This window comes from Arvicola amphibius, chromosome 1 (genome assembly GCF_903992535.2).
Source record: "Arvicola amphibius chromosome 1, mArvAmp1.2, whole genome shotgun sequence".
Lineage (NCBI taxonomy): Eukaryota > Metazoa > Chordata > Mammalia > Rodentia > Cricetidae > Arvicola > Arvicola amphibius.
Genome location: NC_052047.1, coordinates 7,536,967 through 7,562,604, shown reverse-complemented (window position 1 = coordinate 7,562,604; position 25,638 = coordinate 7,536,967). Strand labels below are relative to the sequence as shown.

At 42.7% G+C, this 25,638-nt stretch overlaps 2 protein-coding genes across 3 annotated transcripts; one reads left to right on the top strand and one right to left on the bottom strand.

Annotated features, from left to right (window-relative positions):
* Nucleotides 1-6: 6 nt before the first annotated feature.
* Mrps18c (mitochondrial ribosomal protein S18C) lies at nt 7-6,689 on the top strand. The gene is made up of 6 exons (XM_038343072.1): nt 7-163; nt 874-929; nt 4,102-4,185; nt 4,999-5,056; nt 6,279-6,338; nt 6,421-6,689. The coding sequence occupies exons 1-6, from the start codon at nt 73-75 to the stop codon at nt 6,495-6,497; spliced, it is 426 nt and encodes a 141-aa protein (XP_038199000.1). The 5' UTR covers nt 7-72; the 3' UTR covers nt 6,498-6,689.
* A 1,693-nt stretch (nt 6,690-8,382) lies between these two features.
* Nucleotides 8,383-24,814, bottom strand: Abraxas1 (abraxas 1, BRCA1 A complex subunit). 2 transcript variants are annotated; one of them, XM_038346513.1, is made up of 9 exons: nt 24,677-24,814; nt 23,419-23,509; nt 22,629-22,665; nt 19,394-19,460; nt 15,930-16,123; nt 14,095-14,214; nt 13,898-13,982; nt 10,083-10,194; nt 8,383-9,764 (listed from the first exon to the last, which is right to left on the bottom strand). In XM_038346513.1, exons 1-9 carry the CDS (start codon nt 24,761-24,763, stop codon nt 9,340-9,342), a joined length of 1,218 nt encoding a protein of 405 aa, XP_038202441.1. In that variant the 5' UTR covers nt 24,764-24,814; the 3' UTR covers nt 8,383-9,339. The 2 variants fall into 2 exon arrangements, with proteins under 2 accessions (XP_038202441.1, XP_038202450.1); XM_038346522.1 differs by lacking the exons at nt 19,394-19,460; nt 24,677-24,814.
* Between the last annotated feature and the right edge of the window lie 824 nt (nt 24,815-25,638).

Here is a 25,638-nt window from a genome sequence, read left to right as displayed (position 1 = left end):
GGGGGAAGACTAGCGGGAAAGGACCTGTCGGGCAGATTAGGGAAAGGAAAGGAAGGGGAAGGGCGAAGAATCATGACGGCTCTGGTTGCAGTGTGCAGTGTTGTAGGGAGGAAAAGCTTGACCACGGCTGCAGTCCGTCTCGCGGATCGCGGAGCTCAAGCGGGTAAAGTCTGCAGCAGAGCCTTGCAGCCGCAGTCGGCTTCTGGTTGTCGATGGCGTCTTTGCTCTTAGCGACATGACTTTTCTACACGACTAGCTTTAAAAGGGGTGGGAAGCTCGAGTCGCCTGAGACTGGTTTCTCAGAGCTGAGCAGTCCTTTGAGGTGTAGTCAACTCGTTACGTTCAATTTTTGTTTCTGTTCTTCTCTATCAGTGACTTGAATCGTTTTCTTGTATTCCCTTTGGGGTGGCAGTGCCTTTCTGTTGCTCCTGGACATACTTGCATTGCAAGCTGGTAACTGTAGAAAGGGGGAAGGTTTTATAGGAGAGGAAATATGTATGCCCTTTAGTTCAAAGCCTTGGGAATCATTTTAAGTCCTCTTGTGCTCCATATCTAACAGGATGTTAACCAATCACTGAGAAAAAAAATATGAAACCTTTATTTTATATTATACGGGTGTTTTGTTTGTTTGAGACAGTATCTCACATTATGTAGCTTTGGCTGTCCTGGAACTCACTATGTAGACCAGGCTGGCCTTGAACTCACAGAGATTCACCTGCCTTTGCCTATCAAGTGCTGTGATTAAAGGTGTGCGCCACATGCCCGGCACAATATCGTGCCTTTTGATTTTGTAGCCCATTTAAAAACATAAGTCTTTGTTAGATATTAAGTGAATGAAAATAATTGGGTCATTGCATTTCTGTTTAATTACAGTGTTGTGGAGAAGAAGTTGTGCACAGTATAAACAGGTAGCCAGCAATGAGGACCTGGTAAGATTTCTTTTTATTTTTTTAAAGAAAATATTTATTGTTTTTATTAATTTGTGGGGTGTGAGCTGTGGAAGCCAGAGAGGGCATTAGATTCCCTGGAGCTAGAATTAGAGGTGGTTGTGAGCCACTGGATGTGGGTGCTGGGATCCTAAGCCCTGTCCTCAGTAAGAACAGTAAGTGTGTTTAACCACAGACACCCATCCAGCCCCAGATTTTTTTCCCCCTTATATTACTAAGCCATTTCCAAATTTGGCCTAGTTTTTTATATTTTAGCTATTTGGAATTCAATTATAGGACAAAACAAAATAATGTTTACTTTCAGTTTGGAAAATCTAACTTACTGACTATGGTCATTTGGGTTTTGAAAGGAATCCTAAATTTTGGGGGGCTTCTGTAATACCATAATTTTCTTTGTAGATGTTAAAAGATATGATTTGAGAATTTCTAAAGATAGCTTGGGTAGATAGAATAATTGTAGACAATAGAATTATGGGACGGCACTATTTTTATCTAATTTATCAGTTTTGAAAGGCTACTTTGATAAAAGATAGAGCTAAAGTTGTTTTGTTTTGTTTTCTTCAAGACAGGTTTTCTTTGTGTATCCCTGGCTGTCCTGGAACTAACTTTGTAGACCAGGCTGGTCTTGAACTCATAGAGACCCACCTACCTCTGCCTCACACCAAATTAGTTTAGGACATTTAATCAGCTTCTTCTAAACTGTTGGTGTATTTTTATGGGTTTAAAGTATGAACATGGATGTGGGCGCCCAATAACACCATACAAGTACTTAGCTAGAGCTGAAGAGGAATATGGCTTATATCTCAACTGATTATAAATTGGATTAAGAAAACTCAAGGCAAGCTAGACATGGTACACACATATTGTACTAGCACTTAGTGGAAGGATCTTTCGAGTTCAAGGTCACCCTGGGTTATAGCAACAACAAAAACGATCACATTTTGGGTAAGATCAAATGTTAAAAAAGAAAAACAGCAAGAAAACAAAAAAAAAATGTTAAGGAACTGTAAACACCAAGGACTGTGTGTCTGCCTTAGTCATCTAATTCATACATCATACTTTACAAGAATAAAGGAAATTTACTCTTGTTTTTAGGTCAGAAATCCCACTGTGACTAATGCAAAGTATGTATCTTTTCCACAGAAAACACACACAGTCATACTCATTTGTCACAGTTAAGGAAGGTTATAGATTTCAGAGACATTTCTGAATTAAGACCCTGTGCCAGGGTGTTGTCATGCAAACTGTAATTTCAGCATTTGGAAGGCTGATACGGAAGGGTGGGGAGTGTGAGGCTACCACATGCTGCACAGCAAGTTGTAGGACAGCTGAGGCTACAAAGTGAGACCCTATTTCAAGAAACAAAACCACAACAGCAAAAGACCATGGAACAGGAACAGAAAAGGCACTGTGACGAGGAAGGAAGAGTGTGGAAGGACAGGGACAAAAGAGGATTGCGGGACACTCATGTTGTGTTAGTCCTATTTTAAAAGCAGGGAAAGATTCTTGGGAATGAAGAAGGGACCAGCAAGCAGGAGAGGCAGCTTGAGTGAGACCTGTAGGAGGTAAATAAGAACAAAGTATAAATCACACACACGCACACACATATATACAGAAATGCAATCTCACACACACGCATATATACAGAAATGTAATCACAAGTACACACGCATATATACAGAAATGTAATCACACACACGCATATATACAGAAATGCAATCACACACACGCATATATACAGAAATGTAATCACAAGTACACACGCATATATACAGAAATGTAATCACACACACGCACACGCATATATACAGAAATGTAATCACAAGTACACACGCATATATACAGAAATGTAATCACACACACGCATATATACAGAAATGCAATCACAAGTACACACGCATATATACAGAAATGCAATCACAAGTACACACGCTTATATACAGAAATGTAATCACAAGTACACACGCATATATACAGAAATGTAATCACAAGTACACACACATATATACAGAAATGCAATTACAAGTACACATGCATATATACAGAAATGTAATCACACACACGCACGCATATATACAGAAATATCACAAGCATACACGCATATATACAGAAATGTAATCACAAGCACACACACACATATATACAGAAATGTAATCACAAGCACACACGCATATATACAGAAATGCAATATCACATGATGAATTCTGTTTTTTTATATGCTAACCAAACATTTTTTAAAAAGTTTTACTGGTGGCAAGTATTCTTATGGTAAGAGGGAGGTACTGTATCAGGAACAGCAAGGACACAAACGCTAAACAGGCCCACACGGACTTTTATGGCAGCCTATTAAGGCAAGGTTAACGAGCGTTTAGTTGCAGGATACCATGGAGCATTACCTTTTATAAAATGAAGTAGTGAAAAAGCACCAGACGGAAAATTTGGGGATGGATAAAGTTAGCAGCTCTTGTAACCTAGGAATTGTATGTTGTCTGTTGTACTGTGCCTTTCCCGAAAGTTAAACAGTTCATTTCAAGAGCAAGGATTCCTCCAGAGGACCCACACTCAGTTGCCCCACACATTGAACAGCTAACAGCTGTCTGTAACCCCAGCTCTAGGGGATCCAGTGCTCTTTTCAGGACTCTGGGCACTGCATGTGCACACACACATTTTTAATAAATCTGAGGAGCTGGCGAGATGGCTCAGAGGATAAGAGCACTGCCTGCTCTTCCAGAGGTCCTGAGTTCAATTCCCAGTAACCACATGGTGGCTCACAGCCATCTGTAATGAGATCTGGTGCCCTCTTCTGGCCTGCAGGGACACATGAAAGTAGAATGCTGTATACATAATTAATAAATAAACCTTTTAAAAAAAAGAATTGTCTTGAAATAAAAATTTTTAATTGAATTAACTTTAAATAAACTAAGATACTTTGGTCATCTGTGCTCCAAACATAGAATTTGCACACAGAATCTCTTTATCAGTGTGCTGATCTTAGAAGTCCTCTTCTGTAGAAATGATTCTTCATTGCGGTAATCCCTCTCTAGCCAGGTTGACCCAAAATAAAGTACCTGTGTAAAAAGATTCTGAGTGTAGCTGTAACTTTAACTTTTCTGTCTTAACACATTTTCATCATGAGACTATTCTTTTATCCTAGCCAATCCCGATGGAAAACCCCTATAAGGAGCCCCTTAAGAGGTGTATCTTGTGCGAGAAACGTGTGGATTATAAGAATGTACAGGTGAGGGTTGGTTGGCCTCTGTGGTACTTGACTAGGATTCTTTTCTGTTCATTTGCTCAGAGGATCTTGTCACTGTTATCAGGCTTTCTGTAGGACGGATTGAGCAGCCTCATGACATCAGATCTGGTTTTAATGTCCCATGTTATCTCTGTTCAGCTCAGAGCCCCTCACTCCCCTCAGTCATATGATTTGGCTAAGTCCCCTGTGCTCTGTTGTGCACAGTGGCTCACTGCACTGTGGTAGAGGGCTTTGGGGAGAGCTGACCTGTGAAGCTGACCTTTGCAGTTCACTATCATATTATATTGCTTTAAATATTGTTTCTCCTTACGCTTTCAGCAAATTAGAAGTAACAAATTTGGGGGAAGTGAATGAAATGAGAGTTAAGTATTTTCACAGTAGTGTAAATGATAGCTGCCTTAGGAGGAGGAAATGCAAGAAATTATAAGAACTATAATGCAGCAGATGTCTGGGGCGGGGGAGAGCCAAGGCCAGTGCCTTGTAGCTAGAAAGTGTTACTAAACTGTTCAAGGAGAAGTGCCCTAGTCTGTGTATCCCGAAGAGCTCTTGATCGCCTGTTGTGACGGGCCAAGTGTCCAGTCCTGGCTGTGAGCAGCAGTGTTAGGGCTGTGGGAGTCGGTCGCCGTGGCACCTAACAGAGAGGCTGACTCGTGTGCCTTGGTCTTGTCAAGTTTTGATACACTAGACGTTAGCTTTTTAAAAGATGCCTTGTTGCTACAAGGTATTTTAGTTCATGTTATCAGGGTTGAATAACAAATACACTAACATTTTCCCCTTTCAAATGTAACCCCACAGCTTTTGTCTCAGTTTATCTCTCCATTTACCGGATGCATTTACGGACGGCACATAACAGGTACTTTCTTAATCTTAGAGATGTAAGTGTAGATAAGAATCACACTGGTCGCTTCTGTTATCTTAGGAGACTGGCAAGTTTTCAGTCATGCTGAGTCAGTGTTAGGCCAGCTTCACAGGGACTGGAGTGGGATCCTTAGGGAAGGATTTACTTTCAGTGCAAGCAGCAATTGCCTCCTTTACTCCCAGTTAACTTCAGGATAACAACATACAGAAATTTGGGCTTAGGCGAGAACTGTATCTTTGTCTAGACAGGTGGTCCAGCAGTTAGGAATGCATACACTTTTTGCAGAGGACTGGAGTTAGATTCCCAGCACCCACATCAGGTGTCTTATAACATCTGTGACTCCAGCTCCAGGGAATGCAGCATGTCTTGCTTCTGTAAGCACCTGAACTCATGTGCACATATCTCACCACCATTAAAGATAGTAAAACTAGCTGGGTGGTGGTGGCGCACGCCTTTAATCCCAACACTTGGGAGGCAGAGGCAGGTGGATCTCTGTGAGTTTGAGGCCAGCCTAGTCTACAAGAGCTAGCTCCACGCCTTTAATCCCAGCACTCGGGAGGCAGAGGCAGGCGGATCTCTGTGAGTTCGAGACCAGCCTGGTCTACAAGAGCTAGTTCCAGGACAGGCTCCAAAGCCACAGAGAAACCCTGTCTCGAAAAACCAAAAAAAAAAAAAAAAAAAGAGCTAGCTCCAGGACAGGCTCCAAAGCTACAGAGAAACCCTGTCTCGAAAAACCAAAAAGAAAAAAAAAAGATAGTAAAATTGAATGTCTTTTAAAATTATCATTCCTAGACTAAACAGCTTCAGCAGCTGATGGCGCTATCCAGACTGTCATTTGCTATTTATTTGTTTACAGAGGGCCACATGGTTGTCACTGAGTTACAGTAATAGAACTGAGTGTATGACAGACCAAATGATTCACAAAAGATTTTTTTACTTTCTTTCTTTTTTTTTTTTTTTTGGTTTTTCGAGACAGGGTTTCCCTGTAGTTTCTAGAGCCTGTCCTGGAGCTAGCTCTTGTAGACCAGGCTGGCCTCGAACTCAGAGATCCGCCTGCCTCTGCCTCCCGAGTGCTGGGATTAAAGGCGTGCACCACCACCGCCCGGCTTTACTTTCTTAACAGAAAAAAACTTACCAGTATTCATCTTAGAAAACTGTTGTAAATGTAGTACGAGCATTTTCTGATGTGTAAGAAAGCGCCTGTTCTATTTCACAGGTCTTTGTGGGAAGAAACAGAAAGAAATAACGAAAGCCATTAAGAGAGCTCAAAAAATGGGTAAGTCCGCCTGCACAAATGAACAGAACTAGTTAAGACTTCACTCACTGACTTTGTGAAGAACTTTAATATCTCTTTACAGGGTTTATGCCAGTTACATTCAAGGATCCGGCATATCTCAAAGACCCTAAAGTGTGTAACATCAGATACCGGGAATAAATTGTGTGAAGTTACTGCCAATAAGCCTGGAAGTGAACGTCAGCACTGACGGAGCTGCTTTGAGTAAAAGTGTCTTTCAGGGGATTAGGAGGGATGTACCCTTCCACACCATGAGTGTGCTCTGGACACACTGCTTGAGATGGTAATGTTACCTTGTACAGTTTGATAAAAGTGGTACCTCATTGTGTCGCACCTTCTTTGTGTAGTACCTTTGATTGTGGAAGGGGTGGGCTTCTATTAGAATTCCACCCGAGCCCAGATTCCGTATTCACAAATGGGATGATTTTAGGGGATTGGTTATAGAAAGGTAGTGTTTATGAATCCCACGTAACTGGCTGTAGAATTCAACTTGCTTTGGAGCCATTCTGTGGTTTTATGTGCACAGGAGTGTATGGAGGCTAGAAGTTGATATCAGGTTTTTTCTCAATGTAACACCACCTTTTTTTTTGTAAAACAATTATTCACTGATTGGTGTGTGCCTGCCATGAGGGCACATGTGGAGGCCAGAGGTCATTGTCCAGGCATTAGTTCTGTCCTTCCAGCCATGAGTTCTGTTGACAGAACCCAGGTCTCCGGGCTTAGCACAAGTATTTCAACCCACCAAGCCATTGTGCTGACCCATTTACCTCATGGTCTGAGACCAGGTCTCACTGGAATTCACTTAGACTGACCAGCTGATTCCCAAACCCCAGGGAGCCTCTTCCCTCCACATTCTCAGGGCTGGGACTCCACGTGCACACCACTGTGCCAGGCTTAACCAAAACCATGCTCTTGGCTCTTCAGTCACTCATCTCCTTTGACCACACATGCACATGCCCTTCCTTTATTTTAATGGAGTTGTTGGGGTTCCAAACAAGTCCTCATGCTTATTGGCACTTTGCTGACCTATCTCCTAGAGTCGTTTGCTAACTAGTCAATATTAATTGCGCTTGACTGTCAAGAGTTCTCATTGCAGAGGTGCACACAGGGAATGATAGTAGGCTAGTCCCTGCGAGACAAATTATTCCTGGACCACTGTTCTGTGACGGGCGATGGCACGCAGTCTGCTTTCAGTCGTGCGGTGAGAGATCTGTTGACAACTGTGCTGTGCACAACTCCTGTGCTGTGCACTACAGCTTACTACATCACCAGAAACATACCCCAGCAGTTGTACAAATCATCCCCTGGGTAATGGGTGGCTTCAGAACAACCCCATATAATTAATGCTATCAACACCCAAGTCAAAGTGCTGCTGCTACATAGAATTATGTCTTAAGTAGTTTCTCCAGGCAGCAACAAGTGGAAAACAAGGGTAAAGTGTGTTCAGTGTTGACGTGCACTGAGTAGAACGTGAAGGTAACGTGTGTGCACTTCACCGAACAGGTGAAAAGATGGAACACATCTGCAAGGACAGTTTTGTTTGCCCCTTCTGAGATGGAGGCAGAGTTACCAGTTCCTGGGCTCAAGCAGTCATCTGGCCTGAGGTGGGAACTGCATGAAGATGCAGAGTTATTTCAATCTTTCTGTGTTTCTCTGTGTACCCTGGCTGTCCTGAAACTCACACTGTAGACCAGGCTGACTGTGAACTCAGAGGTCAGCCTGCCTCTGACAGCGCTGGGATTAAAGGTGTAAACTGTCACCACCACCCAGCAGGGCAGATTTATTTTATGTTTATTTCTGTGTGTGTGTGTGAGAGAGAGAGATACACACAGACAGAGAGAGACAGAGAACACATTCCTGGAAGCCGGAAGGGCATTGGATCCCCTGGAGCTGGAGTTACAGGTGGTTGTGAACTGCCTAATGTAGGTGCTGAGAACCAAATTCCAGTCCTGAAGTGCTTCAAGTACTCTTAATTGCTGGGCTCTCTCTTCAGTAAGAATCTTAACGAAGTAGATAAAAAACAAGATTTAAAAACTTTGGAATTTTATTAAATTTATTTGTGGGGGTTTCATGATTATACCACAGTGAAGGAATGTGTGGAAATCAGAAGAACTTGTGGAAGATGGCTCGTTCCTTCTGCTGAGGGAGTCCCAAGAATCCAACTCAGGTTGTCAGTCTTCACTGCAGATGTCTGTGCCAGCTGAGCCAGCTCCCAGGCCTGATTTTGCAAACTTCTATGCTCTTTTCTGCGTTGTGAAACAAGGCTAGTTTCTCTTTTCCAATATGAAGAATGTTGTAGTTTAAAAGAATGCATCTTTAAGTCTCCCTTGATAACTCAGGGAAGCTGAAAGGTTGTGGCTCTGAAATAAAAGCATTTTGGCTGGGTGTGGTGGCATGCATTCTTAATCCCAACACCTGGGAGGCAGAGGCAGGCAGATATTTGTGAGTTTGAGGACAGCCAGAACTACATAGAGACCTTGTCTCAACAAACAAACCAAAAATCCATCTGGACTACAGCTCAGTGGTAGAGAAGCTGCCTACTGTTCACATGGCCCTGCATCGATTCCTGCACCACAAAGGTTTCTAAAAAGTACTTTAGATGTGGATGGACAGAGGCCAGGCCACTAGAAAGGGGTCAGGAGATGGGAGAAAAAGAATCTGCAGAGGCGAGGAAGGCAACAGAACATGAGATACAAAGAGGAAGGGAGAATTCCTGCAGGGAAGGCACAGTGAGAAGAGGCTGGGAAGCGAGGAGGTTGCAGCTGAGTGGAACATATACACATTCACAGAGCATTTGCAATGTATGAAATATAAATAGGAATTTCTAAAATACTTTATAAAACATATTATAAACGGTTGAGTAGTAAAAATACCATATTCCCCTACAGTGCAGTAAAACATGAACTTCTCATGTGTTACTCCAGTAGCAGACAGTAAAATAGTGTCTGAACCTCAGTCAAGTAAAAATATCATCTAGCAAGAATCAGAACGTGGGAGAGCGAGGGTATTCACTGTCCTCCTCCGTGCTCCCCATCTCTGTGTCTATATCTGGGCTGCTTGAGGACGTTTTGTTATGGTGACTGCTTTGGGAATCTGTCACAGGTCTGCTTTCTGTCTCCTGCAGCCGTGGTTTTTTCCCAGGCCACTGGTCTTGCGTGTCTACATCTTTCCGCTTAGTTAGCTGGGCTTCGGGCAGCGGACTAGCGTCAGGGCTGTGAATATACTCCACCATTAAGGTCAGCTTAGCCACATCAAGATGGTGCTTCATGCTGCATCCACTTTGAGAAATATGTCTATTTTTCAAAGAAATAACACAAGAATGAAGAACCTCAGACTCTGGAAAAAAGGTTCGTAAAGCTTGACAAAGAAGAATGTTCTCCTGGGGGTTGTTTTGGACATTCTTCTCTCCTAAATAAGAAAGAGCTTAACATTAGTTTTACAAACTTTTATGATTAGCTGTAAAGTAAAAACTATTCCAAAAGACATATTATTCAGAATAAGAATGACATAACACTAGATTCCTGTTCACGTGCCACTCTAAGAAAAGAAAAGCAGTCTTGTACTTTTTTATCCGATACAACACACCCACTACAGTAGCGTGTTCACCGTTTGGGAAGATTATGAGCACAGTGTCATCGTGACTCGTATCCCAGTCCATTGGGTCATTGGTCAGGACCATGGCTCGTGCAAACGTGAAGCTAGCGTCTGCAGCGTTCATTCGCTTACCTGCTGCTTTAATCCGGGCTCGCTGCTCCTTTCTAACTTCTTTTAATCGGTTTACATCCGTCATTAGTCTCTCTACTTCTCGTTCACTTTGTTCAACTTTGTGGCATATACTCTGCACAGTAAAATAGTGCACAGTGAAAACATTCCAGGTGTTATACTAATGAGGCTTTGCAATATAACATTCTCAGACTGTAGAATACCATTAACCTTTTGTGTAAGCCACCTCCATAACAAGCATTTGAAGATAACAACATGCACCGTGGATGTGTTAGCTTTCCATTCATTTGTGGACCAGCTATTTCCTTGATAAAATTCATTTTGAAATTAAAAAAAAATATGTATTGGGCTGAGGATAGAGCTCATTACCTAGAATGTGTGTAGCCCGGGGTTCAAGTCCCAACATGTTCCCCACCCCGACAGCTGAGATACATAACTGATTTACATTTATGACGTGGAAGTAGGATTAGCAGTTAAAGGTTATCCTTATTTATAGGGAGTTCAAGGCCAACCTGGGCAACACAAGAACCTGTGTCATAATACCAAAAACCAAAAACCAATGATAAAGTAAAATAAAAAGTGGCAGCTATGTTTTAAGGAAATTATGGAAGATTATAATTCCTGTAAGAGAAGCTACATTTGAGAGCAAACTGACATTATGTGTCTCAGTTTTAAAAGAATTAGTAATTTTATTTCGGAACTAGACCTAACAAAAGTTTATACAGGATAATGTTTCTTACTGTTAAATATTGTTAATTTCAAAATATAGGTCATAATTTAAGTATAGCCAATTGTAGTGGGTACTTTTCATAGTATTTGTCCAGAACTATTCAAATAATGAAGACACAGAATCATTATAAATGTCCGCTGAAAGATAACTGGGTAAAGACATACAGTAGAGAGAAAAGCTAAGAATGATCGACTTGGAAAATGTAGAGCAGATGCTAAGTATTCCCACCACAAAAGTTCCTTTCCTAGATATAACCTTCTATAACACGCACACGCACACACACACGCTTCACTCAGCGTTTCCCCTTTCTTACAGACAGGGTCTCATGTAGCCCAGGCCAGCCTCAAACTTACTGTGTTGCTGAGGATGACATTGAACTCCTGATCCTCTGGCTTCCACCTCCACAGTGCTAGAGTGGCAGGTGTGCATTGCACGTGGCTTTACGTGACAGTTTTACCTGTCGATTTAGAATTTAAAAACATACTGCATTAAAATAAAAATAAAAGATTATGTGGCAAAGTGAAAATGTTTAATGATACATTTTAAAAAAAATCACAATACAAATTCTGTTGTCATCACTGTCAAGTATGTCAAAGCATTTGTGTGTTAGGGGAAAAACTTGAAAAATGGCAAAATAAAAATAATCACTTGAAAATGGTGACATTCTTGGCTGGGCATGATAGCAAATGCCTTTAACCCAAGCACTTAGGATGCAGAAGCAGGAGACTTCTAGTCCAGCCTGATCCATTAGTTCCAGGCTAGCCATGACTACAGTGAGACCCTGACAACAGACAAACACACAAAGCCATCGGCTTCCTCCTGCAGCAGAAGGGAACAAATAAGAGACCCAGTCAGACATTATGCATATGAGAAACCTTGGAGCACCCAGCCGCTAATGAGAAGTCTATCAAGAGCCTGTGGAGGAGGCAGTAAAAGAATGTCAGAGTCAGAGGGATGGAGGACACCAAGAACACAAGTCCTCTGAATCAGTGGGATCAAAGCTCGCGTGAACTCAGAGGCAGCATACAGAGGGCCCGCCCGGGTGTGCCAGCTCCTCTGCATAAATATTACGGCTTCCACTTTGGTGTTTTTATGGGATTCCTCAGTATGAGAATGAGTGGGTCTCTGTTTCTTGTTCCTTCTCTTGGGCCCATTTCCTTCTGTTTGTTTTGTTCAACTCTGATGTGTTATTGTTTTACTATATTTTATTATTATCCTTTAGAAGCCTGTTTGTTGTGTGTGCGGCGCGTACACACACACACACACACACACACACACACACACACACACGGTCCTCCCAATTGATCTAGAACTTCAAGGTTGGCCTTGAACTCTGCTAACTGCCTGCATCTGCCTCCCAAATGCTGACGCTGAGGATGCGTGACACCAAGACTTGCCTGTTTGCTTTCTAGTGACACAAAAAGGGAGTAGATTTGGATGGAAAGGGAGATAGGGAGGTACTGGGATGAGTAAGATGAGGGGAAACTATAAACAGGATATGACAGAAATTTTTATTTTTAATAATGGGGAAATGGTGACATTCTCAGTATTATTTTCAAAGTTTCTGTGTTATTTATTCATTAAATGAATTAGTATATAGGGGGTCAGAGAGATGACTCAGCAATTAAGAATGCCTGAGTTAGGTTTCCAACACCCACATGGCAGCTCATAACTGTAACTCTAGATACAGGGGAACAAATGCTCTCTGCGGGTCTCCAAGGGCACTGGACACACACACTGTACACAAAGGCATGAAGGAAAAAAATGAATCACATCAAAATAAATAAATCTTTAAAAATTAATATAGCCAGGCAGTGGTGGCGCACATCTTTAATCCCAGCACTCAGGAGGCAGAGACGGGGATCTCTGAGTTCGAGGCAGCCTGGTCTACAGAGCTAGTTCCAGGACAGCCAGGGCTGTTAGACAGAGAAACCTTGTCTCAAAAAAACAATATATATATGTCAATATTATACAAAGTGTTTTAACCTTTTTTCCCCCCTTACTATGTTCTACTAACAAGTATGGCTACCATAAAAATAGACTTTAGATATCCAACTGAGAAAAACTGACCGATGCTCCAATTTTGGACTTGTGATTTTGCAATTAGAGAAAGCCTTGTATGTTCCAGGCTGGCCTCAGACTTAGTATGCAGCCAAGGATGACCCTGAAGATCTTCCTGACTTTACCTCCCCAGTTCTGCAATTACAGCTGTACACCATCGTAGTGCTGGGGATCAAACTCGGAGCTCTGTGGATTCTAGGCAAGTGGTCTGCCAGCTGAGCTACATCCTGAGCCCCACAGTGCTTTTTTAAGCCGTACTCCCTAAGGACTGTTCTAGCAGTGACTGAGCATGGTGAGGACATTAGTACATGCCTTTGAACAGTATGTAATACTTCTGGGTCACTTTGTTCAATTAAGGATTTAACTTTTTTCTTCCTTTAAGAAGGGCAGGCACAGTGATGCCCTTCCTGTAATCCTCATGCTAATGTAAAGCAGGATCCCGGGTCAGGGCTATGCTCAGGTAAGCTCTCATAGAACGGTACAACTGAGGCTCCTTCTGACTCTGGGGTCAGATTCTGCTGTAGTCCTCAATCCCCTCCGATTTTTACATTGGTCCAATGACTCTCTTGCACTTGGGATCCATCTTATGACTGTACAGTGACCTGCACTGATGCTGTAAGACTATAATGCTGTAGTGATGGTTGTGCTTCTAAATCTGCTTCCTCTTCATCTTCAAGAAGACTATGGGGGCTGAGCCTCATGGCACACGCCTTTAATCCCAGCATTGGGGGGGCAGAGACAGGAGAAGCTCTGTAAGTTCAAGGACAGCTTGGCCTACTACATAGCAAGTCACAGGACAGCCAGGGCTCCATAGTGAGATCATTTTTGAAAAAAAAAAAAAGAAGAAAAGAAATAGCTACAGCCACGAATAATGAGAGGAAACTTAAGCTTGCATCCCATCCCCAGAGTCTCAATTACGGAAGTCAAAGGAACACAACATATACTCAAAAAATGTTAACTTTTCTAGGAAACAATTCATGCATTCTGCTGACGTGAATGGACTCTGAAGTGGTCCCGAAGCAGTTACCTTTAATTCTTCTTGTATTGCAGCGCACATTTCATTTATCTTATGCACCTCCTTTAGCGATCCATCTTCATTAAAAAACTGAGAACTGTGAAAGCAAAGATGATTTCCTTGGCTAAGTGTATAGAACTGTAGAAGGAAAGGGGAATCCTCCAGTTCCACAGGGTTCCCTTAGTGTCTACTGTCTGGATGAGACTCACCTGTGTGCTCTCACGGCTCTGCTAAAGCCAGGGGATATACAGGAAGCGGATTCTGTTTTATAACCCAGTTGATCGGACATTCCCAGGTTGGCAACCACCAAAGGCACTCTATGAAAAAACCTGAGGGAAAAGTTTAAAACAGGGTAAGACAACACCTGCCATCAGAGCAGGCCGCTGTCCTAACGGTGTCAGAAAAAACAGCCCCATCATTATTTAGCAAGATAGAATTTTCCCAGATGAACTAGGTTGAAGCAAATAGATTTTTGTTTTTTAATATTAGGTATATGGGTGTTTTGCCCACATGTATATCCATGTGCCACTAGTGTCCTCGGAGGCAAGAAAAGTGTCCATCTCCCTGAAACTGGAGCTCAGGCGGTTGGGTGTGAGCTGCCACGTGGGTGCTGGGAACTGAACTGGCGTCCTCGGAAGAGCAGGCGGCGCTCGTAACTGCTGAGCCCTCTCCAGCTCCAGCTCCTGTCACTCTGAGGTCTACAGAGGGAGCTCTGGGACAATCCGGGCTGCACAGAGAAACACGGCATCAAAAGCTGCATGGACACAGTTTAGCGGCTGTCTCACCTGGTCGTGAGCATGAAAATAAGGCTGAGACCGGTGAGCTGAAAGGCCGTGGCAGGCAACACAGGTGACGCCTGAGCTTTTGGTTGCCGTCATTTATTATGACTGTATGTATGTTTATCATGTTTGTGTGTTCAGAGGACAGTGTCAGAAGTTGGTTCTTTTCCTCTAATGAAGGTTCTGGGATAGAACCCAGGTCTTCAGGCTTGTGGGACAAACATTTTTACCAGCTGGGTCATTTCACTGGTCTTTTTTCTTTTCTTTTTTTGACTCATGGTTTTAAGTAGTTCAGCTTCCTTTCAAACTCAACGTAGCTGAGCATAACCTTGAACTCGTAATCCTGCTCTCACTGGAACTCAGGGATGATGGAGATTCACCATCATGCCTGCCTGAGACCTTCAAGGACGGAGAAAGAAAGGAAAAGAAATTTTGTTGGAGATGAAGCTCGGTGGTAGAGCCACTCTTGTCTGGCGTCAATCTCGCACTGTGTCTCTGTGTCTCCTCAGCTCACCAAAGAGGCAGAGCAGGTTAACCTCCCTAGTCCAAGGTCTGAGATGTGAGATAGGATCTTATTATGTAACCTAAACTGACTCAGACTTCAATCCTCCTGCTTCACTTATTGGGACTATAAGTTTGCACCACCTCAGACAGTAAAATGTGTCTGGAAATGCTAAGATTGTAGGTTCAAAGCTAGACAGGCTCATCTACCCATTCCTTTTCTCTCTCTTTTTTTTTTTTTTTTTGGTTTTCTTTTTGGTGTTTCAAGACAGGGTTTCTCTGTGGCTTTGGAGCCTGTCCTGGAACTAGGTCTTGTAGACCAGGCTGGTCTTGAACTCACAGAGATCCGCCTGCCTCTGCCTCCTGAGTGTTGGGATTAAAGGTGTGCACCACCACCGCCCGGTTTAACTTAATTCTTATATTCCCAGAGAATGTAGTTTATAATACCCAAGCGGACTGCTTGGACTCACTGTGGCAGAACAGCAAGAAGCGCTGTCTCTGAAGAAGCTGTACAGTCCACACTTCCATACGTACATACGACAGCGACACCCCCAGTTCCAGCACACAGGAGTCCAGCCATCGCTGCACTGGGCTTCCCCTTCCTTGCCCAGCCTTTGTTTTCTCATCTACTACTAATAGTGAGACTTCCTGTGCTGTTACTGTGATGCCTTATGCAACACTGTATGAGAACACTTAGAGCCACAAAACACTTCAAAAAAAATTAAAAATTTAGCTTAAAATAGTCAGGACCAACCAATGCTTACCCCTTTTGAGGTTTATATAAGGCGTGCTCCAGGCAGTGGGTGGAGCAGCTTTCTGTTGTTATACTTGGTGTTAACAGCAGAAAAACAAGGTCTGGACTTGAAAGATGCGTCTGTAAGTTTCTGTGCACCAGCTGCTCTCTAAACGTCATTACCTGATCCGAGTGACGACGGAATTTATACCAGCCCACCACAGTCTGGGGAGAATACAGGAAAATTAATGTTGGTTACAATAACCACATGTCTTCCTACAGCTTAGCAATGAAACCATGGTCTTAAGCAGTAGCTGCAGTTGTATGCAGTGGCTCCGGCACACACGGGACTGGGACCGCAGGACTGTCGTTAGCCTGGGCACACAACAAAACTAAATAAAAACACTGCCACAGCCTTTTCGTTTTTTGGAGGCAGGGTTTCTCTGTAGCCCTGGTTGTCCTAGAACTCGCTCTGTAAACCAGGCCTGCCTAAACTGTGATTAAAGGTATCACCAATAAGCCTGACAAAACCTACAGGACTTAAAATGGCTTTTCCAACTGTTGGTAAAGTTTGGGTTATACATAAAATAAGAATATACTTAGTTATAAACTTTACTTTTGTAAGCAAACTGACATAGTACTTTATACTTAGCAAGAAGAAAAAAAAGACCCTACACATTTAATGCAGGAAAGACAAAACAAACAAGAACCTCCTTGCCAGGGAGTGGTGGCACACATCTTTGATCCCAGTACAGCCAGGGCTACACAGAGAAACCCTGTCTTAAAAACCAAAAGAACAACAATAACAACAACAACAACAAAAAAAAAAAAAAAAAAAACCCAAACACCAAGACCACCCCCCAAAAATCTTGACTTAACTGTTTTTTTTGTAGACTGGGTCTTGTGTACTCCAGGCTGGCCCCAAGCTCCATATGTAGCCAGGGATACCCTGAACCCTGATCCTCCTGCTTCTTTCTCTGGGATTATATGTATGTGCTATGTGCTTGAACCCAGGTCTTTACATAAGAACTTTACTAATGGAGCTACACCCTCAGTTCCTACTCTAAGTAAACAACACAGTAAAACATTTGCTATCTTGTAGTCACACTGTCTTCTGTTAGAGTGATGCTCAGTGGCTAAGAGCACTGGCTCTTCTTCCAGAGGACTGGGGTTCAATTCCCAGCACCCACATGGCATCATACAACTGCCTATAATTATACCTCCAGGGGATCCTGTACCCTCACACAGACATAATGCAGGCAAAACACCAATGCACATAAAATAAAAATAAATCATTTTTAGAAAAGAATTCACCAATGTCACTGTTTCACATAACAGGAATCAATGCCTGTGATCACATTCATGTCCTATGCACACACTTGGTTTGTAAATGTTAGGCTGTTTAAAATTAAGGGGTCTGGAGAGATGACTGGGTGGTTAAGAACACTGACTGCCCTTCCAGAGGACCTGGGTTCAATTCCAGCACCCACATTGCAGCTCATAAATGTATATAAATCCAGTCCCTAGGTGATCTGACACCTTTACAACATTACACATAAAATAAGTTTTAAAAATAAATAAATAGGGGCTGGAGAGATGGCTCTGAGGTTAAGAGCATTGAGTGTTCTTCCAAATGGACCTGGGTTCAATTCCCAGCACCCACATGGCAGCCACAACTGTCTGCAACTCCAGTTTCACGAGACCCGACACCCTCACACAAACATACAGGCAAGCGAAAAACTATGTTCAGAAAATAAAAATAAAAAATAAAAATAAACAAAATTATTTTAAGATCATTTGAAAGGATCTTGTAATCTGTAGCATGCAAAAATCATGATTAACAGTAATAACTTTTAAACTAGAAAATAATTCTCATTACCTTAAAGTAATTATAATAAAAAAAACACTATATATTTATTTGTACATTAAGATTAAGACATTAGAAATGGCTCCTGTAACTATAATTCAGCATTTGGAAGGCTGAGGAGGATAACAAGTTCAAAGACATAGTGGGCTACATAGTGGGGCTATGTCTCAAAAACAAAACACATTCTTTTGAAAGGAAAATGTTCCTATAGGTACACTCCCTAAATAATCAAATTAAGAATGTATAAACTGTGCTGTGTACGCATAAGTGGCCATGGGAATGTGGTGGTCAGAGGACAGCTTGTGAGGGTCAGTTCTCTCCCTCCTTCTATCATGAGTCAAAGGGATTGAACTCAGTCAGCCAGGTTAATAACAGGTGTCTTTTATTGTAGCAACAAATATAATTTTTTAAAGTCCAACCATTTCCTTTTAAAACATTTTTACACTTATGTATTTGTGTGTGCGTGCGTGCACATATGTCTGTACATAAGTGTTCTACCCATGGGGAGACGAGAGGACAGCACATTGTTCTCTCCCCCCAACCATCTATGGTTTCCACGGACTGATCTCAGATTGTCAGGCCTTGTGCTTTAGAGCTAGGGAATTGAACCCAGGATTGAGGCAGGCAATCAGCAGAGCTACATCCACAACCTGTGTCAGGATCTCCCTGGTTCCCTAGGTAGGTCTCAAACTTGAAATCCTCCCATTTGGATTTCCACATACTTAGCATAACATGTATACACCCAATATCTAAAAGAAACGTCTATTATTAAATCTACTTCCATTCTAAAATCAGGGATGTGTGCCAACATCCCCAGTAACCAAAACTTTTCATGAAATCTACTTTTATACTCACAAACATAAAATTTTAAAGACAAAAATGCATATCTTGGAAAAAGTTGGGGGGCATTCTGACTGTTCAATAACTTTTATCTGAATATCAAGTACATGGAGGATTTAAATGTGATTGCTGTATAGGTAACTGTCTCTGCATTTATATAATAACCGCAAAGCCAGGCTCTATGACCTACACCTGAAGTCCCAGTCCCTTACTAAAGCAGTTTGAGACCAGAAGACAAAACAAAGAGTGTAGCTATGTGAAAATTAAAAAAAAAAATTATTATGTTCTAGAATATAATATAATAATATATATAATCAGACTGGAAAAAGCTGTGGTTAAACAATGTACCACAAGAGTCAGTGTAAATCCAAGTAGTCAAGGAAATAGTAAGATGGATACTTTTTTCCATTTTATTTTATATGCATGAGTGTTCTGCCAGCTTGTATGTCTGTGTGCCGTGTGCATGCGTGTGTTCACACAGGGCGTCAGAAGAGATCATATCTCCTGGGACGAGATTTACATCGAGTTAAGATTCCATGTGGGTGCTGAGAACTGAATCCAAGTCCTTCGGAAGAGCAGCCAGTGCTCGTAACCACTGAGCCACCTCTCCAGCCCCAAGATGGATACTTTCAATGACTAGTTTTGCTTTCAGAGAAACAATGCCGGACTTTCTGGGAAGAGTAAGTCTCCTACATGCTCTAATGAACACCACGAAGACTTCTGTAAAAGTACTATGTTTTTAGGAGTGTAAAATAGTGCAAACAGTGCCAATAAAGAAAAGGTAATACCTTTTTGACATTTGAAAGAATTTTCTTCAGTGCGTGTTCGTTTACTTCACCTGAAGAATTATAAAAGCTATAAAAATCAAAATGAAAGAGATTTCAGTACGCTAGACATCTGAGCCGCTCTACTAGCACTTTAAGTTTTAGCTATCCAACCCACACTGTATAACCAAAATAGTAGAGAAAATTAAAAATTATATTGTAGAAACATTAGCTCCATAAGCAAAAACAACATAAAATAGAAAAACTTCTAGGTATGAGTTTGTCTATCATATTTTTAAACTAAACAGAACAGTAAACTATACATTAAAAACAAGTATCAAAAGCTAATTCACAGTTTACTTCTTAATAACTGATAACCCCTAATAGAATATATAATGAGTAACAAAGAATAGTACAAAAAGGATAACTTATTCGTCGCTAATTCCAAAAAAAGTGTGTTTGGGGTATCTGGGAGACTGAGGAGGGGAGGGTAAATTTGGTTTAGTCCAGTGGTTTTGTAGTTGGACTTCCAAGATATAGAAAAAAAAATTCTAAACAATCTAAACATTTCCTTCTATCTTTGCTTTCTCTTCCTGCAAGGGAGACTCCAAGTCATAGTTCCTTCCCTGTGGGTGCAGTTTATGTGTGTGCACACATGGAATCAGGTGCACGAGCACATAAAAGCCAGAGGCTGATGCTGTTTTCCTTGGTCACTCTCCCTGATTTCTTGACAAGGTCTCTCTCTTAGTGAACCCAGAGCTCATAGATTCGGCTAGTTGGTGGCCAGTGACCTCTAGGGATCTTCCTGTCAGCCCTCCCTGCCCTACTCCCTGACACTAGAGTTTCATGCATGGAGTGTTTACACGGTTGCTGGGGATCCAAAGCCAGGTCTTCGTTTAGCAATGGAGCCATCTCCTCAATCCTAGTCCTTTTTATCATTAAGATGAACAATATTTCTTTTTATAATGCTGAAATACTAATCAAAATCCTATAGAATTTTATAGGTTTCTTAAAAAAAAACAACTGGAAATCCTCAAGTATACATTGGAAATATTTACATAAAACTGAAAAACTATATTCTACTTGGCAACATTTTTAAGCTTGGGTTGGTGGTACAGTCCTATAAATCCAACCACGCAGCAGGTTAAGGCAGGAGGATCTCCAGTTCTGCCTAAGCAACAAGAGCAACTCTAAGGCCAGAATCTTAGTAGGACAATGCCTCAAAGAAATAAACACAACTGTGATTACAGGTTAACCTAGCAGGAGTAAAGCCCTTGGTCCAATCTCCAGTACCACAAAGAAATAACAACAAAAACTAACCTCCATTAAAAATGTTTTAATAGGCTGAGGGGTAGCTGGGTCACTGAAGGACATCTGCTATGACATGTGTGACTTGGATAAAGACTGAAATCATGGCAGGTCCAGAAACTGATGCCCAGTTCCTGGGTTCAATCCCCAGAGAGGAGGACAGGGAGGAAGAAAAGGAGAGGAGATAAAGAAGGAAGAAAAAGATTTTTAATGCTGTCCAACATGGTCCACTTCTAAGCGTCTCAAACCTGGTGCCTGAGGCAGTAAAGCCTCAGGGTATATAAGCATAGGCTAACAGTAAAGACGTGTGAGAACACTGATTTTATGTCAAATCCCTAGAAAGTATATATGGAAACATAAGTCAGGTGTGGTGGCACGTACATGCCTAAATCCAACACTTGGAAGGCAGGGAGAGAAAATCTGGAGGTTTAGGCTAGCCTGGGCTACATACTGAGACCCTGTGTTGCCTCCCAACTCCCCAAAAGGATATACAGTAAAGAATTCATACTTAAGTGCCAAATTTTTAAGATAGGTTTTATTGACCTATTTTCAAGGACCTTCTAGATCGCTTAGAGGAGCACAAAATCAGTGTATTCCGTTGAAAAGCCAGAGCGGGGATGCAGTTGGTGCCGAGCTAGTACAGTTCATCCGTACGCGGCCAGTCAAGACAGTCCAGTCTTTCCACCACGCCTGTTTCCATTATACACTCTTCCTCAGTGCCCCTACAACCCTTAGAAATAAACGTTTTAAGAAGAGGGCTGTATAAAAACAACTCACAGGGTGATATTTGATAACCTTTGTAGTAAATTATAAAGCTGGCTATTAATGCTTATCTAACTTGGACTTCAAAAGATGTCACCAGAAGACTTTGTTTTAAATATATTCACCAATATGACGTATAAGGGGGAAGCACCAACACGACAGGTTGTTAGAAAGCCTGGAGCCTACGGCTGGGGCTTAGCAGAAACTCGCACCCCAACACCACACACACAAGCCATTAAAAGGAAATGCCATGTCTTCTAGCTTTGTCCTACTGTTAAGTCAGTGGTTCCCGACTTTCCTGATGCCACCCTTTAATACAGTTCTTCATGTTGTGGTGACCCCAACCACAAAATTATTTTGTTGCTATTTCATAACTGAATTTTACTACTATTATGAATCATTATGTAAATATCTGTGTTTTTTCCAATGGTTTTAGGTGACCCCTGTGAAAGGGTCATTCAACCCCCAAAGGGGTTGTAACGCACAGGTTGAGAACCACTACATGAAGTAGCTCTGTGTTTTCCACTAATTGTGAACTTTGGCCTATTGTGGTTTTAACTGAAGATGAACGGTACAGTAACCTCATGAATGAGATATATCCAGATAGCTCTACTCATGTCCTCTTTACCTTCAACTTAAGAGCCGGCAAGATCCAGACATTATTGGATCAGGTAGTAACAAAAGGAGAAACAATTAACAATTGGAATCAAAAGATGGAAAAGCGGGGCAGTGGTGGTGCACGCCTTTAATCCCAGCAGTTGGGAGGCAGGCAGGTGAGTCTCTGAGAGTTTGATGTTAGCCTGGTCTGCAGAGTGAGTTCCAGGAAAGCTGGGGCTACAAAGAAACCCTGTCTTGAAAAACAAAAACAACAACAACAACAAAAATGAAAAACAATCTATTATTGACATCTAAGAACATGTCAGTTGTGAATTTATAATATGAAATGAGAGGACCGGGTGTGAGAAGAAAATACAATCCTCAAACTAAACTGGCTTTTCAGCGGCAGGGAAAGCAGCTGAAGGCAATAAAAGTACTGAATTATAGGCGGGCGCACTAGTGCACCTTGAACAGATGACAAGCCTCCCTCCGTGTGAGACTGAGACACTGCTAGCTGTTCAAACTATTTAACACGAGAAGAATAATTTCCAGAATGGGTGACTCGCTTGTTCTTACTGATGCTGTTACTCACCTAAAGAGCCGGTAGCATGGAATGTATTTCTGAATGTCTAGAAGGAAAGGATTTAGGTTAGGAGCGCAGTAATCGTTTGCCCACGTGAGAGGAATCATGTGACTCCCCAGAGAGACAGGGCTAAAAATCCTACCTGGAACTACATGTTATATTCACTAGCCAAAGACAAACATGTTGGACCCAAGTGTTGATCCTCCTCCTCCACCTTCTAAGTGTGGGGTTACAAGTGTGTACCACTATACCCACTCATATTTTTTTTGCAGTGCTTTAAAAAATATTTAGGGTATATATTTTAACAGTTTAAACACACACACACACACACACACACACACACAGGCTGGAGAGATGGCTCAGTGGTTAAGAGCACTGCCTGCTCCTCCAACAATCCTGAGTTCAATTCCCAGCAACCCCATGGTGGCTCACAACCATCTGTAATGAGATCTGGTGCCTTCTTCTGGCCTGCAGGCGTACATGCAGATAGAATACAGAGAATACTGTATACATAATAAATAAATAATAATAGTAAAAAAACAATGCACACACACACACACAGCACATAAGCAAGATGGCTCAGCAGGGAAAGGCACTTGCTGAAAAGTTTGACCAACTCAGTTCAATCCCTGAACCCACATGATGGAAGGAGAGAAACAACCCCCATACCCCCCCCCAGTTGCACATGACACATGTATCCCCCATAACAATTAAAATGTTACAAAAAAGAGCAGTGCCATTTATGCTGTTTACATTGAGCATATAAACTACCCAAATCATACAGAACTAAGTGACTCACCAATTGTATACACAACTTTAACACTATCCATTTGTGAATCAGTAATGCTATTCTTGGCTTCACCTTTCACTTCACCGAGAAGAAAACCTTCCTGTAAGAATAAAAATAAGAAGCCGTATATGAAACACACTGGAGAGGATTACTGTTCTCTTTCCGAATCATCTTTTCTCAGCATTTTACAGTGTATTCATGTGTGGGTAACTGGGAAAGGCTGTGCGGAGAAGAAAGCCCTGACTTTTAAACAGATGGGTCATAATTTGGGAAGGCAGAGCTAGAAGCACTTAGCAGTCCAAAGCAGAAGAACTGAGAGCCTAAGGGCCCAGCAGAGCGGTTCGTCGCAGCCTTCACTGTACAGCCCTTACGACTAGCACTGTGCGGAAGGCAGCTGTAGACACTGGAGCCCTTTACACTTTGGAATGAAGGCACAGACAGCAAGCACTTCACACACCCTACTCGACACTGCTCAGTACTCTCTCTGGCCTGTTTTAGTACAGTCCCCAACGCTCCTTTAGATAGTTTAGTTTCTTTCAATATGCTACTAAGAATTTATTACAAGATGCTACTTCCCGACCCCAAAGTTTTAAAGTGAGTGTTTTTGTTTTGTATTTTGAGACAGGGTTTCTCTGTGTAGCCCTAGCTGTCCTGGAACTTGCTCTGTAGACCAGGCTGGCCTTAAACACAGAGACCCACCTGCCTCTGCTTCTCGAGTGCTGGGAATAAAGGCACGTGCCACCACCGCCCGGTTTACAGTGAGATTTTTTTTAGATCTCCTAAATTTTAAAAACAGGCTTCTAATTTTTTTTTCCACTTTGACTCAGTGGCTTCGAAAGTAAGCAAAAGTTTAACGATGCATTTACACATGTGACCCAGGACAAATGTGCATTTGTAACGGAAAGCGGCACAGAAAGTAGCTGGGCTGTCCACTCTCAGGACGGGTTGGGGCAGCCACCCTCAGCCTCAGAACCCGGACCGGCCAGCCCCCTGCGGCTGGCAGCCGTGGCCGTCCTCCCGATCCTAGCCGCGCACCGCCGGCGGGGCACGGCGCGGGGATCCCTCGCAAAGCAGCGGGTAGTGAGGGCGGAAAGAGGCAGGATCTCCCGCGCCGAGCCTGAGGCCGCCGGGAACTGCACCCCCAAACACGACCAGGTCGGAAGGGCCCGGATGAGAGCCGGGGAGGGCGCCCCGGTCCGCGAGCCCACGCGGCCAGCAGGAGCTGCGGGCAGGGGAGGCGGGGACGACAGCCGCGCGCCCGGCTCACCGTGTCCGAGTCGGTGTTGAGATGCTGGAAGGTGAGCGCGCCGAGCACAAAACCAGACAGCACCCCCAGCGTGCTCTCGCCCTCCATTCCGCCGGCTCAGGCGCTGCCGCCACTACCGCGGCGCGTGACGGGAGGCCCGAGGGCGGGACCTGAGGGGCGGGGCCTGGGGTGGGGGTGGCGCCTGCGCACGGGGAGCGCATGTTTTTGAGGGAGTGCGAGTGCCCTCTAGCCCAGGGAGGACGACTCTTGGATCAACTTGGCTGAGATACCTGCATGCAGGCATGCCTATTTATGGGTAGTTTAAGGCAATTAATGGTTGTAAGAATAAGAATTGCTTGGCAATATTTTAATATCACAGATATGTCCCATCTTGGTTTTCTAACTGTATTATATTACACTGTCCTTCACCTATTGAAACTTAAGAAGACCAATAATCAGCTGAGGGGGGATCTTTTTTAGGTTACTCCAGGGTGTTGTATTCTTCTGTCTATGCGTGTGTGTTTGGTTCTTTCGTTTGTTTGCTTGCAATTAAAAAGTTAAGAACTGAGTCTAGTTTAAAGACCACATAGGTTTTTTTGTTTTTTGTTTTTTTTTTTAACATTATGAGAGTTTAATGCTAAGCATAATCCCACTGGTGGGTCATTTGATAGAAGTGAAGTGTGTGGGAAGATGCGGGGTTGACACATATTTCACATGTGCGCACACACACCATGATGAAAAGCGGTGGATTTCAAAGCATTGAAAGCTGACGAAAGAACAGACTGCTGAGCTGAGTTAGTATCGCGTGTCTGGGTTTCGCTGTGCAGTAGCCAGGATTGGCTGGTCCGCGGAAAGGAGGAAGATGGCACAGCTCCGCTCTTTCCCCGTAGGGAATTTCAGGATAACAATGTGGAGAGGAGGAAGGGGTTATTAAAAGCCATTTTATGTATGGATTTTAAGCGTAGGGGTTAACAGAGACGCTC